Source organism: Neodiprion lecontei, chromosome 2 (assembly GCF_021901455.1).
Source record: "Neodiprion lecontei isolate iyNeoLeco1 chromosome 2, iyNeoLeco1.1, whole genome shotgun sequence".
NCBI classification, from domain to species: Eukaryota; Metazoa; Arthropoda; class Insecta; order Hymenoptera; family Diprionidae; genus Neodiprion; species Neodiprion lecontei.
The window spans coordinates 17,311,530-17,327,796 of NC_060261.1; the positions used below are offsets into that span (position 1 = coordinate 17,311,530).

The following is a 16,267-nucleotide window of genomic DNA, read 5'->3' on the forward strand; positions in this document are numbered from 1 at the left end:
TCTATCGATAAAGACGCTACCGAATCGCCAACATGGCTTATCATGGCCCCAGGCTCACTTACCCGCAGAGTGCTGGTTACAAAAATGTGCCCAGAGTACACTTGAGGACAATGCACCTGAGACGGCTAATTTTTTACACTAGACAATTATGTTGGCAACACAGAAACCTACAGCATCATAGTCGGCCAAGCGCGATACAAACTCAATCTCAATTAACATAACATAACCCATGACCGTAGAATCTAACAAGAATACCACCATAGATTGATACTACCCACTACGCAACACTGAATTTTGAAGGTTATGTAGCACACCTTTTTTTCCTATATCAAGTAAACAAATGAACGGAAAGGGTTCGAATTTCGCCGATGCAAAACTCTTTCGTAGTGGAATTCAGGAAACTTACTTATATCATGAAAATCGTCGAAAAACGTATTTTTTTGACATGCATTATTATTTCCACATTTCCCGCATTTCAAGGACCAAAAAGTACATGGTCGAGATACTTTGCGCCATCCTGGAAGGAAGCTCTCCCCAGTCATTCGAACTTGAATTCATATTCACGGGATACCTCTGAACATTTTCCAACAAGAAAAGATCAATTCTGTAGAAGGTTGCATTATGAACCTATTTTATCTGTTCTAGCTCTTGGAATAAATTTGCACGGATTTACTGCTCTTCATCGTCGTCTGGCAGGGTGTTCGGGATAAGATTTTGGTCTACCCGTTTCGACATAGAATTTGGATGACTTTCTATAAATATTAATTTTTATTTCAGCCCTTGTGGTATCATGTAAGTTGGACACATTTTCGCGTATCTTTATTCCTGTCTGCCACCATTTTGTCAGTACCGAAACGGTTTGCTATTTTTACTATTCAACTTACAATTAGAAAATCATCCCCTGCTGCCGCACCAAAAACTAGCGCTTATAAAATGCTATTTTTCAATTGATTTTGTTTAATTCTCTGTGCCCATCCCGTCGCGCACTCCAGTACTGGAGGCCAGGCAGATTTTCGAATGAATTATCAGTGATATTAAAAGAGTATGGTAAGACGGAAATATTATTTATGAAGTGACGTAAGTAAAATGGTCCCCAGCTCTTAGTCTAATATAGCGTCAAACGTTGGTAAGTCCCTGAAATATTAACAATATGACAATTCGTTTACATGTCGCGTCTGTCCGAAAAAATGAACTGAAAGTGTTGGGATTGAAGCACTCAGTCATATTCATACATTAATTAATGTTTATCACGTGAGGTCTTTGGCCATTTATCTGTGCAGTTAGCACACGTGTCTTACTTTTTAATAAATCATGTCTTCAGTCAATGCACACTGTGAGGAGCCCAAATGAACCTGATAAAATGTGGTAGTGCAAATTACCATAAGGAAAATTTTGTTTTACCAATTATTCTAAAAAATGAAATTTCATTTTAAACATTTCACTCCTGTGTGGCTTTTTCGAAATATTTCAATTTCATCAGAAAACAGATCACAACTGAGATACATTAACGTATCATTCGTCACAACTTGATCTTTTTCAAAATTCAAAATAATTGTAGATTATTTATACGATAATCTTTTGAAATCCTAGAATACATGTATAAACAATCTGGGTACGTGCATCAATCTTGCTGAGAAAGCGAATGACTTTAAATATTCTTAAATTATTGTTCAATTACCTTGATACATGGATGTACTAAATGTGAATATCTAATGCAGAGATCATGAACACCAAAAACTGCTGCAACATTGCTAGGCCCAAAATTTAAATCTATCTGCATGTATATTTATTATTACAAAAACAAAATTAAAATTAAAGATCTGCTCAATGAACCCAACTGCCTTTTACTGCTGAATTTCTCCCAAGATGTTTGATGTCTACTCTGAACAAGATATGGCTTTCTATTATTAAAAATCGAGAAATTGTATTTGTAGCACTCATATCATGAATGCCATTCTTTTTAAAATACATACATTACAAAACTAAGCATAGATATATCTGTAGATTTTGATCACACATTTGGACCGAGAGTTTGTTATTATTTCCGATAGTGCCGTCTACTATTTCTGTGATCAGAATTTCGCGAGTAATCATTGGACCGATGTGACGAATGTCTCTCCCTGCGATCATGTCTAACTTTGTAACCATTTTGTTCTCTACTGCGTTCGCACTGCTGATAAGGATGCAACGTCTGTTGGGATCGATTTTCTGGATATGCCCAAGGATTTAATTGACTCTGATACATGAGCATTTCTGGCCCAACGCACAGTCCGTGCATCAAGTTACCAATTATCATTTTGTTCTGCAATTGAAGCACATTGTGCAAGTCTTGGCTGACTTCCTGTTTCCTCAATCCGCTGTTAGGGTGTGATTGTACCGGTATTTCTATATTGTTTCGAGTTTTCATACTCAGTGTTCTGTCGAACAGAGCTGTACCTTCAAATAGGTCAAGTACATATGGTACAGAAACAGCATGTTTAAATGTGATAAAACCGTAGGTTCGTTGTTTTCCGTCTTTGTCCTTAGGTATCGAAACCCTCTGAACTGGCCCACCCTGAAAATAATGAGAATAATTTATGCGTCAGGCGCGCAAAATGCTGCGAAAGGTGGATGAATTGTTATACTACTCATGAAACTGTGCCACTTTGGTTATACAGGAAAGGTTGCCATCTCTTACTTGCAGGAACAACTCGTAAAGTATGTCTTCGGTAACTTTATCGCTTAAATTACCGCACCAAACAGTGCGTTGGTCCTCATCCATTATGACAGGGAATTCACCTCCTATACTATTCTCGAATTTCGTAAGAAATTATTGATGCGATTTGTCGAAAATAATATTGATCAAATGACAGCATTACTATACACAAAAAATGGCGTGCGACGTAAGCGTGCCGAAAATTGTCAGAACTGGTACCTTCGATCGGAATCATCGGAGCACTCTGTTATTGGCTGGCAGGACTGTCCATGAAGGCCAAAATATAGGGTGCGGTCCACATTAGCTCCCAGTATTGTCAACAATCTTTTATCTCTTTTGCGCTGCCGAGTACTTTGGTAGCTTTGCCTTTATTCTAGAGAGTTTTCAGCGTTGCCGGCTAGTTTCGGAACGCACCCATAGATAAGTTGTGCCCAAGGAGTGGTAGGAAGGAGACAACACTCTGCGATAAAACTTGTCCCCGGTTTTGAGGTAACGTAAGAGGAATTGTCTAAATGCGATTTGAGCGCCTCTTACGGAAAAAAATGAAATTTTCGCTATAAAATGTGAAAAAAAAGGCCGGCAATCGTAACCTATAAGCCTCTGTTTTATAAACATACTCCGTAAATTCGTAAAATACGCATCTGAAGTGACTAAAAAATAGTAACAACTGAGTGATTGCTTTTCTAATCTCAACCGACATTAAATCCGAGGAAAAGATTTGCAAACGGCGAATCGTAAGATCATATGGGGAAGGGGGTGAGTGCGCTATACGGGCTTACACCGCAAGAGGCGCTTAAATCGCACCTTGACAATTCTTCTTACGTTGCCCCAAAAACTGGGCCAGCTTTTGAGCCAAGTGCTGCTCGAGTGTTGTCTCCTTCCTACTACTCCGTGGTTGTGCCCTATATTGCCTAGTCTACATGAGTCTACATATACGCTTTAAGCACGGTCTTATAGACAGGTCTTTGCACTCCAAGCCCCTTCCTATACAACGCAGCGTGACAGTCTTGAAGCCTGTGTTTCTCAATTTGTGCACCACAGACCGGAGCGCTGCAATGTCCGAGGCCGGTTTATGCGTACTAAGGCCGTGTTCGAAAATTGACCGACAGTACCGTCAGCAATCTTTTATCTCATTTGCGCTGCCGAGTTCATGGACAGCTCTGTCTCTGTCCTAGGGAATTTTCAGTACTGGCAGTCAATTTACGAATACGACCTAAGTAGGCTTCTCCCTCACTAGCGCTAGCGGCGAAAATTTACAACATCGGCTTCATTTTCGAGCACGGTTTTACAGCCGGAGTGCCTAGACCTGTCTATAAGACCGTGGCTTTAAGTGAGGGCATGGACTTATGGACGGAGCCTCATTCAGCGGGCTGAAGCAAAAGACGGAAGGGGAATCAGCGCCGTCAGCCACATTGATGAGCTAAATAGATATTGATATACATATACAGCTCAATAGATATACATATGAATACCACGGATATATATAAGCGTTTACGGCTTGCACTTTGACGGATCGTTGTTATTGTATAGGTTAGGTCAGAAGGTAGCCAATAATTTTCCACAGCGATATTTTTAATTAAATAGTGAGTGAGAATAATATACAACATACCTCATTGTGTACTTACCTGCATGGTTTCTTATACAAAAAGAATTGAAGCTGTGTTCGTACATGCCTATACAGTTCAAGAAAATAGTTAATGGGAACGGTCTGGGGATCGATTGTGTAATTTCATTTTTCACATTTCCCTCCATCCAAGCATTTTGATTGGTTGAATAAACTTTGAGAACCAATCAGAATGTTCAGATGGTGAGAAATGTGAAAAGTGAAATTACACAATCGATCCCTTGTCCACAAAACTAATACTGCCTAAAGTGAATCGTGCAAACGTGGCGCCCACGGTCTTACATACAGGTCTTGCGACTCTGAGTTTCGACGTGGGCCTCTTAACGTGTCAAGCCGCTAGCGTCGTTGCGATCGAGGGATGCCCGGTGCGACAAGGATGACGATAGTCGCGCTCGCGCGTCATATGGGCGTGGAATCCTAACGTCAAAGGCTTATTCAAACATTGTAGGTTATGTTGATGCATCCCTCGATCGCAGCTCCATCTGGATTTTTCTTCAACAGAGGAGCCACTCTCTACCATTGGAATTCTATTGAGTCGCAAGACCTGTATGTAAGACCGTGGTGGCGCCTGAAAATTTAGTTCATCAATATGGCCGACGTGCTACCACATGTACTCTCCCCAAGATTCATGCCCCTCGCCAACAAACCTAGCTTGCGCTCCGTCCATAAGTCCGTGTGTGGGGGCTTAAAGTGCACCTCCATTAAAGTTGATGTGTAACCGAGCTCATGTGAACTTTAAGTGGGAGTAAGATTTTCTGAATTCGACTTTAAGCTCAATTTTCAGCGAGAAGTAGTGCCAACCGTACTGACATGACAGATATAGGTATTGAAATCTCGCGTGGTATGAACTAGTTCTTTGTTCTTTGTTTTTTTCTTCGGTCGGCATTTTGCCGTAACCAAGTTTGGTACATATTTATTACTTGAACAATTATTGATATGAAAATATAATCCACGTTGAAGTATCACCAGGGTTTGCACCAAACAAAATGCGTTTCGAATTACAGATAAGAGATATGTTGATAACAAGCTATTCAAAAAATAGAAAATATAAGATAGATAGGTGATTCAATCAATGAATAAAATTACGGAGAACATTGCATTATATTGCTTCATATATTGTATTACTAAGGTTATAAACACTAACCGACAACTCTTAAGTTCTTCTCGTTACTCCGTTTGATGGCTACAAGGCTTTTTAACCTTCAAGTGCCACACAGTTCTCATTTTGAACCCAACACAGTTGCAGACTTACCAACTCGAAATAAATTTTTGTCATTCAAGTACTTACTTTATCCAAAACAGACTTGAACATAGGTTTCTCTCTGCTTTAAAGACGTGTTGACACGGTGCTAGAAATCAGTCCGAGTTCTCGGATACAGGTTTAGTAACTTAAATTTCAGCATCATTTTGCGCTCGGAGGAAACCAGACAGCGCTGCGGGCGAAAACGTGAAGTTGAATGGTAATTATTTACATGCTACCAACAGTGCAGGATCCTAAATAGATAAAGCGATTGAATCATAACCTCTATTGTGCTCGAAAAGGTAACTCGAACGTTTTCTGTTTAATATTGTAATTTCCCATTCCTATATATTAGTTAATGCATTTCTATTAATTCTATTTATTTTTGGAATTTTCATGTGGATCCAGATACTGTATCATATGAAATGACGGATAAGAAAAAAAATTTCAAAAAGTGCCTGCTATTGCTTTAATAGTTGATACGTTTTCACTTTTATATTCGATATTTACCTTTGAAATGCACACATCCGTGATTCAAACTTTGCAATCATCTGCAATTGACTGCCTGAATTAGAACAGGAGTGAATGCCGCAGCTAGTACGGAATAATGGGACGCGATCCATTTTTCCATCCGCGTTATCGATTCACGATTTATGTCCGAGTTTGCTGTATACACGATATGAGTTCTGGTAACTTTTTCTCGGTCCGAGAAATCGGTCCGATTTCTAGCACTGTGTCAACACGTCTTAAAACCCCCACTTAAAGTGTATGTGTGACCAGGCAAGAGCAGTAAACACAAGACATTTTGGGTATGTTCCGATATACACTGCGAGCACTGTTCAGTGCTCTTACTGGGGAGAAATTCGTTCCGTTATAGACGGACAGTATACAGTCGCAGTATCCTAGGGAAATATATGACGTCATAAATCATCGCCATTTTTCTACTGTGAATACTGGTGCTTTCGAGGTAAGGTGCTCTCAGTGCTTTGATCACGTGATCAACAGCGTTCAGAAATTTAACAGCTTCCACTATTGATAATTATTATTATTGAATATTGTCATTTAAAAATATCGGCCGGTAAAAACAAAAATGGAAAATTTGAATAAATTATGTTTATTGCAATGTGAAACAAATATTATGTATGAAATGAAAGTAACGCCAAAAAATGTCGATCACAGTATACTGTACTGCGTTCCGTTTTAAGCAGTAACCAGTATAGCTAACTATACAGGAACGGCTTCGCAGTATACTAAATTGACGACACACCTTACAGTGCTCGCAGTGTATATCAGAACATACCCTTTATGAACAGTGCTGCTGCTGCGTCAAATCACTAGACAGATGTTATCAACATCTAGTAAGTTACTAAACTGCTGCCGCCTTTTTCTGCACATGAAATGCCACCTTAAGACTCATCTGAAATCCTCACTTCGGTCTCTCATCACTATCTGCATCGTTGTTGCACTATCGAATTGGATAGTTCTGTTTCACTGCTAGGGAATTTTGAGGTACAGTATACTGGTGCCAAATTTAAGAACACACCCAGAATTGAAAACCCGAGGAAAGTGCAGTGGTGACTAGATCTAAAAAATAAACATCACAAATGATCAACTTTAGGTTCGTGCTGGTCTCTTTCACGCGAACTGCGAGCACAGCAAGGTACGAAGAGTGTTTAATTGTGACTTTAGGTTATTATAAGGTGATATTTAGGAAATTTAAAAATGTGACTTGTTCAACGTTGACTGACGTTATCTTTACTCTAACAGTGTCTTATTTATGACGGATGCCTCGACCGTGGAGTGATACAGACGGATTCCGTCCGCTAAAATATTTCCAAAATGTGTGAATCTCCCGGGTACAACTAGTTGCAACATGTTCTATTGTATTATGTTTTATCGTTTCCATTCGGTCAAAAGTTGATATTCCATCAGCAGATTCCTGTAGACTGGTTACAATAGCTCTATATTTACCATCAATCTCTCGTAAATATCGTAAACAATTTTCTAACCTGAACGGATCCCGTAAATATTAACGTGGAGCAGAATCTCCCTCACTTGACACTTCGGTTTAGATCTCCTCAAATAAACAACAGAACCAAATTCCATTAACATTGACTATGCTCTATAGGCTTGAATTTTAAATGTATTAATAAGCTCTGGTTTCAAATTTCAGTCTGTCTACATGACAACAAAGTTAACTTATAACTTGAAGTAACCTCTGTATGTAGATACTGCATCTATGTATGTTTTATCTAATAGATTACTCTCAAGTTGAGTATCTGACTACTAACAGAGTTGTAGGAAAAATGAGTCAAATTATTACAGAGTTATTTGATTACGGTCAAACAATTTGAGCTCATTTCTGTCATATCTTGTTTTCAGATGTTTACGGCTAGCGCCAAAATAATGAAGAGCGGGGGCGCTGAGGCTGACCCGTTCGAAACTAGCATCTCACAAGCCCTTTTTGAGCTGGAGATGAATAGTGACCTTAAGTCCCAACTGCGCGAACTTTACATCACCAAGGCAAGGGAAATAGAAACTAACAACAAGAAGGTACAGTTAATGTTGATTTATGATGAGCCCTATTTGTATCCATATCTTAGATTTATAATGTGGTCAGATTATTCTGCATATCAGAAGTGTTACAGCTGTCATAAAATTGGCAATTTCTGTTCGTTTTACAGTCAATCATTATCTATGTACCGATGCCGAAGTTGAAGGCTTTCCAAAAGATACAGACACGTCTAGTACGCGAATTGGAAAAGAAGTTTTCTGGAAAGCATGTCATGTTTGTTGGCGAGAGGAAGATCCTTCCCAAACCAACAAGAAAGACTCGTACCAAGAACAAGCAGAAGCGTCCTAGAAGGTATATCTAGCATGACTATTTGGCCACTTGTAATTGTCAATAAGAACACTTGCAATTCTAGCACAACTTCACCATGGCTGTTAAATGTCTTATCTTTCAATCTCTTTTCACCATTCTTCATAATTTACCGTTTGTTTGTCTTAGCCGAACTCTTACGGCAGTTTATGACTCTCTCTTGGAGGATTTGGTGTTCCCTGCTGAAATTGTAGGTAAACGTATTCGCGTCAAGCTGGATGGCTCGCAGCTCATCAAAGTTCATCTAGACAAGAATGAACAGACAAATATTGAGCATAAGGTATTGAAATTTGAGAATCTCATTTTAACTGATTACGTAAATTCTTAACAATTTTTCCCAAATGGTCTCGAGTTTATGATTTCAACTAGAATAACTTGCTGACTTAATTTATTTACTTTTATAAACTAATCTGTAATATAGATTTTTACTTACTCTTTTTCTTATCAATTAAAATTCACAGGTGGATACTTTTGCTTCGGTCTACAAGAAACTTACGGGTCGTGACGTAACGTTTGAATTTCCTGAACCCTACTTGTAATAAGTTACAAATTGTCACTCCAATAAAAACAAAGAAAATTTACAAAGTCTTTTTGATATTAACCATAGAATTTTTCCTTATAACCATTAGGAACAACTTGGGTAATATTAGCCCATCATAAAACGTGAGCTAACAGCTGATAAACTGGGTTCATACTGCATTTTGGAAATTTATATTTCGAAAACCAGTTGTTCAATTCGGTTGGTTTTCTGTTTATTCAAAAGTATCTATATTGAGCTTCATCTGCGTATTTTCTCATTAGAATTCAATAATATGGAGCATTGTTACTGACAGCGTCAACTATTTCGCTTGGTGGCATGTTTTGCAATGCCTATGATATCTTAAAAATGGCTGGATTTACATTTTGTTTAACAAAATGGCAATTGTTTGACGTTATTCAGGGTGTCCAGCAACTGGGAATTTCAAAGTGCCCTTGAAAATATGGGAGTTGTACTTGAAATTCTCAAAGAAATCGGGAATTCGCGTTGAAATTCGCGTTTCTACATTCACTTGCTGAAAAACGAATTTTTAAAAATAAATAGTCACGATGTCGTATTTTCACGAACGTGAAAATAAATTTCATAGAATTTTTTAAATACGTAAAAAGTCGAAACAACAATGTCAGCATGTAGAAAAGTAGAGTATAGAGAGCTACAATATAAAATTGTCACAGCGAAGAAGAATACAACAGTATTGTGACGGTTCTATATTATGATTTTCTATTCTTTACCTTTCGTTCTGACTGTTCTGTATTATGGCGTTCTACATTCTGAAATTCTATGAAATAAAAATAAATAAAACTTTCGCGTGTTTGAAAATTCGATATTGTATCCCTTTTATTTTCTGATTTTTCTCCATTTTTGACTCCACCCGAATTCATTAGTTCTACACGTCGTCGAATATGACTGTGTTCAATGTTGATTACATCGTAATGACGCACAAACGCCTTAGAAATCATTATATACGAATATACAGAAGTTTTGAAAAAATTAACCGCGAATACACGGTATTTTTGAATTTTGATATCGCTGGGCACCCTGTTATTGTCGATAACAATGCTTCTACTTGACTAGAGTGAAAATCAAAAGAATGCGAATGAAGTGAGATTTACATACTTTTGAATAGAACAAATGTCAATCGTATTTGACAACTGCTTGTTGAGACAAATTCCCATAATCCACCCATTTTTTACAGGTACTAACTCGTTATAATCCCACATGCACAGCATGAATTTGCTTAATTCTTGAAAAAAATTCCAACAAACTCGTAAGAATTACAATAAGATTGAAATACATATTTGTACGATCATTCATTTTATTACAACTCATGAGGCAAATGCACGTAATAATACGTAAGCTTAATAAATATTCGTATTATAAAATTATAGAAACTTTTTTTGTTTGTAATACAGATATGTACAACAGATAACATTTATAATAATCGCGTAAAAATGAAGGCACAACGGAGTTAAGCGTTATATAGGTATGTACAAACTAACACAACCGAAAACTTCACCAAGAATTAGTTTTAAGTTACAACCACGGTCTAAGACCGTGGTTACAACGGTGTAACAATAACTAGTTGTTAACTACTAACTTCAGGAATGTTCACATATAGTCGATTTTCCAATACTGTGTCTGTTTCACCACATGGTGCCATATCCTCAAAAATATCTTGCATAATGATGAAAAAATTTATACATTACTCCAAGATGTGTTGTATAAATATTCTACATATTGCTTAGGCAACCTCTGCAATTCTCAGCTAATAATACATGAATTTTCGAAAATAATCTTCATAACATTTCATTTTCTGGTTGGTATTGTGAATTTGACATATTTTATAGGATTTTACACAAGCAGACCAACCACAATTCTTCGATATTTATAAATTTGGCGCACATTATTTTCAGTAGTCCGAGCAGGTGATAAACCTTACATTCGGCTACCTTTAATTACCAATTTATAATTTTACCTTACTGTCATGTGATATACTTAATTCTGTAGCTACTTTAATTAATTAAACGTACACTCTGATTCGTGTCTCGATATATATAAGTAATTATTTGAAAGTCAAACTGACAAGGAGATGCTTGGATCTAAAAAAAAATGTATATATATATAACAAAAAATGAAAACCATACGACTTCGTCAAATTTCAATGAAATATCCTTGAAAACTTGAGCTTCAATAATACAAATAAAGCTTGTTATGAAACTTCAATACAGTGCAGAATACATATTGGCTATAAATTTTCCTCAAATTACATAGCAATTATTTGTAAGATTCATTACATAAATTTCACCTATGTCTTTACGATATTACGTAAATTTAATGGGCATCATTGTTTGTATTCATTGATCAAGATATATCAGGAATTAGTAGACATTATAGTTGATTATTTGGATGTAAAAAAAATTGAATGACCCGCACTATATACAAGATCCACTATTTTATTACTCGTAATTAATACTTCAATTTTTTGGAATGTTGAATGATTATTAACATAATTGTTGAATCAATACAGAACGTATGATGCAGTGCAAAAATATTGTTTGCAGTGTATTACCTAATTAGACTAACAGCTATATTTCGACCTTCGGTAAAGTTTACAATATGATTGTTTTCATCAGATGAGTAATAATAACAATTTACAGTACTAAACATCCCTTGTATAATTTCATAGATTGCGTATTATTACATAGTCAGCCTGTATACTAAGATTTTAATTTGATAAACTAGTTTGTGGAACGTAATTATATCAATTAAAATCTCACACTCGCAACGGTAAACATATAAATATTGCTGTTTAAGGCAAACATTAATTTTGGTGTTAAATTTTATAGATCAATTTGACAATATCTACAACTTCTCATGTATATGTATAATCATATATGCGACAATGCTGACGAAAGTTGTGCACCAAAAAAGACGTAATTAGTATTAACAATCATATTAAAATTGTTTATTTCGTTCAATAGAATGCTAGACCCTAATAAGTTCATAAATATAGTTTTAATTTACACAAAACTTATTTTTTTGGGTGCGATGAATAATTGTTTTGTATTCTCATATTCTTATTATTATCATAGTAATTTGCAGTACTAAATCGCATTTTTATACATATTTACAGTATTTAAATATTTAATGATTATGAAAAACAAATAATACATAGTCGCCAAATTCGATGTTCAAATTTTTTTTTTTGATTAGGTGCACATGTCATTAATTAAGAAGTGAAAGAACTCGCAATCTGTTTTAATATGACCTGTAGATATAATAATAAATTTCTATGGGGAAGAGATCTCCAACTTGGTCAAAAATATTTAGAAAATTTTCATCTGATTTCAAGTTAGTTTCTTGCTATTTCAGCAGCTACGGTATTTTATAATTGAACAACAAACTAGGCCTGAAATATTAAGGATATAAGTATTGAAATACTGAGACAATGGCGATTACGTAGGGATTTTAACACTAATTAACACTTGCTATGAACAGAAAATACTGAAGATAGAAAGTTCTGATTCACAGTAACAGGTGATACCTAACTTTCATAATGGGAAATGACACTGCCAATATTTTTTACCCATTTTATTGAACTCGGAAAAAAAAATTCGGTAGAGTATTCAAAGTTTTGACACCAATTTCTCACAAAAAAAAAGAATAACCGATTTTGAAAGAGGTTAATAGTTTTCAGTTTCAGATTTTTTTTTCTTCAATCATCAGTCACTACAGGGTCAATGCTTCGTTCAGCACAATTAAATGACCCTGCATACAAAAGTATGTATGTACATAAATACGTGTCGGATATTTTTATAATCGCAAATGCATACGTATCTTTACAGGGCCTATGAAATTAGGTGTTAATATTTTAGCAACAATTTTTGTCTAGCGAATCGTTTCTGCAATATAAAAAAACTGTTATTTATTTTCTGTTTATATCAAATGTATATATATATATATATATATATGATTATAATACGATATATTATAAATAATTTGTTGCAATATTAAATGGGAATCCGTTATATTAAGATTTATAAACCTTTGGTTTGTCTTTAAGTAGCGATGGTCTGAATAATAGTTGATGTTAATTACTAGACACAGAATGATTGAAAATATAATAAATAAATGTTAAACACGATATATCACTTGTTTGGAAAAATAATTATGAATGTTTCCGTATATCAAGATTACTAATGTATTATGTCGGTACACACAGTGTCCAAACATGGGATACGTAATAAATTTCACTAGAATATTACGACATTTAAGTCTTTCATCTTCGATTTCGATTTTCTTAATAGAATTCAACAAACTAGATTAACCCAAAAAAGATCGGGAATTTAAGGCGTTATAACTTTGACTACCATCATCGAATGATAAAATTTAAACACGACAATTTATCTTGCATAATCGCTTAGACTACTTGGAGGTTTCTATTAATATTCTAAAAGACCCTGAGAGATCTGCCTTTGATTTATCAGTACATTCATACCAAACTCATCAAATACGTTTTATCTTGCTGTAAGTAGAAGCTCAAATAAATAAACATTGAGTGGTATTTGATCGAGAAGTGGAGAACTGATTTTTTCGACCTAATTAATTCCTGAGTTACTAATCGATCGTTCTCACAGAATTATTGCTAATATCGGTGAACACTATGCAATACCAGCATCTTGCGTATCGCCGAGCTATGGTATTACGTGTATTAGACCACCACTCGAGTGTCATACCGATGTAGATTCGGTACTATATTGTGTCAACACGTGGCAGTGCTGCTCCAGACGTTCCACACTCGCCATCAGGTATGAATTTTCGAGATATAAATCTTTAGCCAGCATGTCAGCCCGTGCTAAGTTCTCGGCCTGGTGAAATCATTACTTTAGTTAAAAATTTGGTATTACAAGTGCATTGCGAATTTCACAAAAATGTCTAAAGGAACTGGAAAAATGTTCATGTGCGACATGTATAGCAAAATTAGTTCATTTCATTTAAGAATCAACCAGGCGGACTGTTTGAATGGAAAGTTGAAAAAAGAGAACAAATAGTTTTAAAACCCCTAGCAATTTTGTTTATACCAATGACAGTGAATACAAATGAATCAACATCCCTATTATGTCCCGGAAATGATTCTCAACAAATCAAAGAACACAAACTAACATATCAACAATTCGAGAACAGACTCGATATCGCGTGAGACTGTTCAAAATAATTAAACTCTGGCGTTTTTGATCTAATTCTGAGGATCTTGGGCTTACTTTGTTCACCTTAGAAATGGCCAGAGATTGTTTCAAAGAAAATTTACTAACTGTTATCGCATGCGCTATAACTATGGTATAATGTAAAATTTCTTGTATGTTCTTGGACAGTTTGTGGGAATCTGGTTCGTAAGGAAAATGAATGACATACATCGGAATTGTATCAAAGACTACTTCTCAAATTATTAATGTCGCAAATTGTGTTATTTGTGTTTCCTCAAATTCATTCCTATGACGAAATCCAGGAAGGATGTTGTTTCAACTTTTTTCAACGTGATTAGCGCAAACAACAGTGTTAAACCTTTTTTAAGTCATTTTTTCGCGTTTCCTAAATTTAATACAGTCAGTCCAGCTAAATCTTCTTCAATTGTAAATCATTATCTCAGGTAAAATTCTAACTAGTCAACCGCGAATGATTTTAAAAGTATGCAAACCTGTTCTTTATACGCTTGTAAATGTTGTTGTAACTTTTCTTGGGTACCACACAATAGGAATTGTAAGTCTGCAATTTCGTTTCGATGTTGTTTCCAGGTTTCTGAAATCATGGAAGATGGAGACTTGAAGTAATGTTTAATGTAAAATTTCATAATCAGAACCCGTTACTTAGATAAAAAAAATAGTATAGACTAAACAAGACGATTGATGGAGACCTACGATGTAAAATTCGATCTGTATACTGTTGCTGTTGTTTGAGGGATACTTGAAGATGATGACACTTTTGTTCTTGCGACTGCAATCGCGCGTTTAGCGCTTGAAGTACGTTCAGATCAATGCGACAAGCCTGTTCTCCAGTGATTGTTTTTGTACAGGAACAGCTAATGGCTCGAAGACTTTGAAGTTTCAGTATTTCCTGCATCAAGACTTCCTTTTGTTTTATTAAATTACTGCATTCGGTATCGAGATTGATTTTCAATTGATGCAATCGTCTCAGTTCATCCCTGTGAGCTCGACACATACCTTCAGCAACAGAGTAGGACTGTATTTGATAACAACTACAGCCGTGCAGGCAGGGCAAAATACTTGCTGGTCGAGACGTGCACACTTCAGCATACGGACTTTCAGATTCCGTCAAGCGCTTGAGTTTAAGCGAATCATTCAGCACGTGAGAATCAGTGTCATAGGAAGTGATTTTCGAGGATGATAAATTTTTCCCATGAACAACGACTTCACTCATACCAGTTGTCGAATTAGAATGTGAAGCTAATTCCTCTGGGCACTGCACTGAAGTTTCTACAGTCAGAATTCGATTGCCCCTTTGTAATTTTTCCCGCAAATCGTGAATCTCTTGATCTTTTTTCGTCAGCTCCTTTTGCATCTCAGACTTCCATTCGCTGAATTCCTCTTCCAAATTTGTATACTGTAATAAAAATTATTCTCAATGTTACAAGCGGTGGAAACTTATTCACGGAATATTGAAGAATGAGTGGGCCATACCCTTTAAATCAGACTTTGGAAAAGAAAAAACAACTGTTTACATAATCTCCAGCTGTGTTACTTGTGTTAATGATGGTGAACATGACTGCAAAAATACATCTACTATGTTACAGAAATGGTTTCAAGCAAATTAAAATAACCCAAGTTCGGATATCAATAATTTGAGAAAAGAGTCGAAGATCAAAACATAAAAAAATTATTTAACTCTGGTGTTTTTAATGCAGTTCTAATGTCTTTGCGCTCATTTAGGTCACTGACCAGATCCTCAAAAATTGTCTAAATAACATTCAAGAAATTTCATATTACCCGTATTATTAGATTGACGTGAAGAACAGTGTGTTTACTTTCTTCGAGGACTAGGAACTTATGACATTCAAGGTTTATTCAAGAACAAAATATGGATTTTTTCATGACGTTTTTGACGCTCCACAACTACATTACAAAATTTCTAAATCTGATTTTCCAAATATTCAGAGTATAGCTAGCAACTTGGCATTAACACCTCAATTTTTCGACTTTTACATTACCTTAACAACATAAAATTAAAAAAAATGTAAACGTGTATCAATATTCTGTATATTTCTGAAACCTGAG

General features: G+C 35.8%; 3 protein-coding genes and 1 long non-coding RNA gene across 12 annotated transcripts in view; 2 read left to right on the forward strand and 2 right to left on the reverse strand.

Annotated features, from left to right (window-relative positions):
• The first annotated feature begins 122 nt into the window (after nt 1-122).
• LOC124292872 lies at nt 123-1,172 on the forward strand. The gene is made up of 2 exons (XR_006902818.1): nt 123-300; nt 646-1,172. It is a non-coding gene; the product is annotated as an uncharacterized LOC124292872 (long non-coding RNA).
• A 732-nt stretch (nt 1,173-1,904) lies between these two features.
• Nucleotides 1,905-2,908, reverse strand: LOC107221693 (RNA-binding protein 7). Its single transcript, XM_015660774.2, has 2 exons — nt 2,678-2,908; nt 1,905-2,554 (listed from the first exon to the last, which is right to left on the reverse strand). Exons 1-2 carry the CDS (start codon nt 2,759-2,761, stop codon nt 2,039-2,041), a joined length of 600 nt encoding a protein of 199 aa, XP_015516260.2. The 5' UTR covers nt 2,762-2,908; the 3' UTR covers nt 1,905-2,038.
• Nucleotides 2,909-7,064: 4,156 nt separating this feature from the next.
• Nucleotides 7,065-9,021, forward strand: LOC107221712 (40S ribosomal protein S7). 3 transcript variants are annotated; one of them, XM_015660809.2, is made up of 5 exons: nt 7,065-7,219; nt 7,942-8,112; nt 8,244-8,425; nt 8,570-8,720; nt 8,902-9,021. In XM_015660809.2, exons 2-5 carry the CDS (start codon nt 7,942-7,944, stop codon nt 8,977-8,979), a joined length of 582 nt encoding a protein of 193 aa, XP_015516295.1. In that variant the 5' UTR covers nt 7,065-7,219; the 3' UTR covers nt 8,980-9,021. The 3 variants fall into 3 exon arrangements, with proteins under 3 accessions (XP_015516295.1, XP_046589074.1, XP_015516294.1); XM_046733118.1 differs by having other exon boundaries at nt 7,149-7,259; XM_015660808.2 differs by lacking the exon at nt 7,065-7,219 and adding an exon at nt 7,329-7,400.
• A 1,254-nt stretch (nt 9,022-10,275) lies between these two features.
• Nucleotides 10,276-16,267, reverse strand: part of LOC107221704 (blastoderm-specific protein 25D) — a 37,149-nt gene continuing 31,157 nt past the window's right edge. For all 7 annotated transcript variants that reach the window (XM_046733114.1, XM_046733113.1, XM_046733115.1 and 4 more), the window contains 3 exons: nt 14,894-15,596; nt 14,674-14,774; nt 10,276-13,846 (listed from right to left, as the gene is read on the reverse strand). In XM_046733114.1, coding sequence (XP_046589070.1) covers nt 13,709-13,846; nt 14,674-14,774; nt 14,894-15,596 — 942 coding nt within the window. In that variant the 3' untranslated portion in view covers nt 10,276-13,708. The remainder of the gene's footprint in view (nt 13,847-14,673; nt 14,775-14,893; nt 15,597-16,267) is intronic.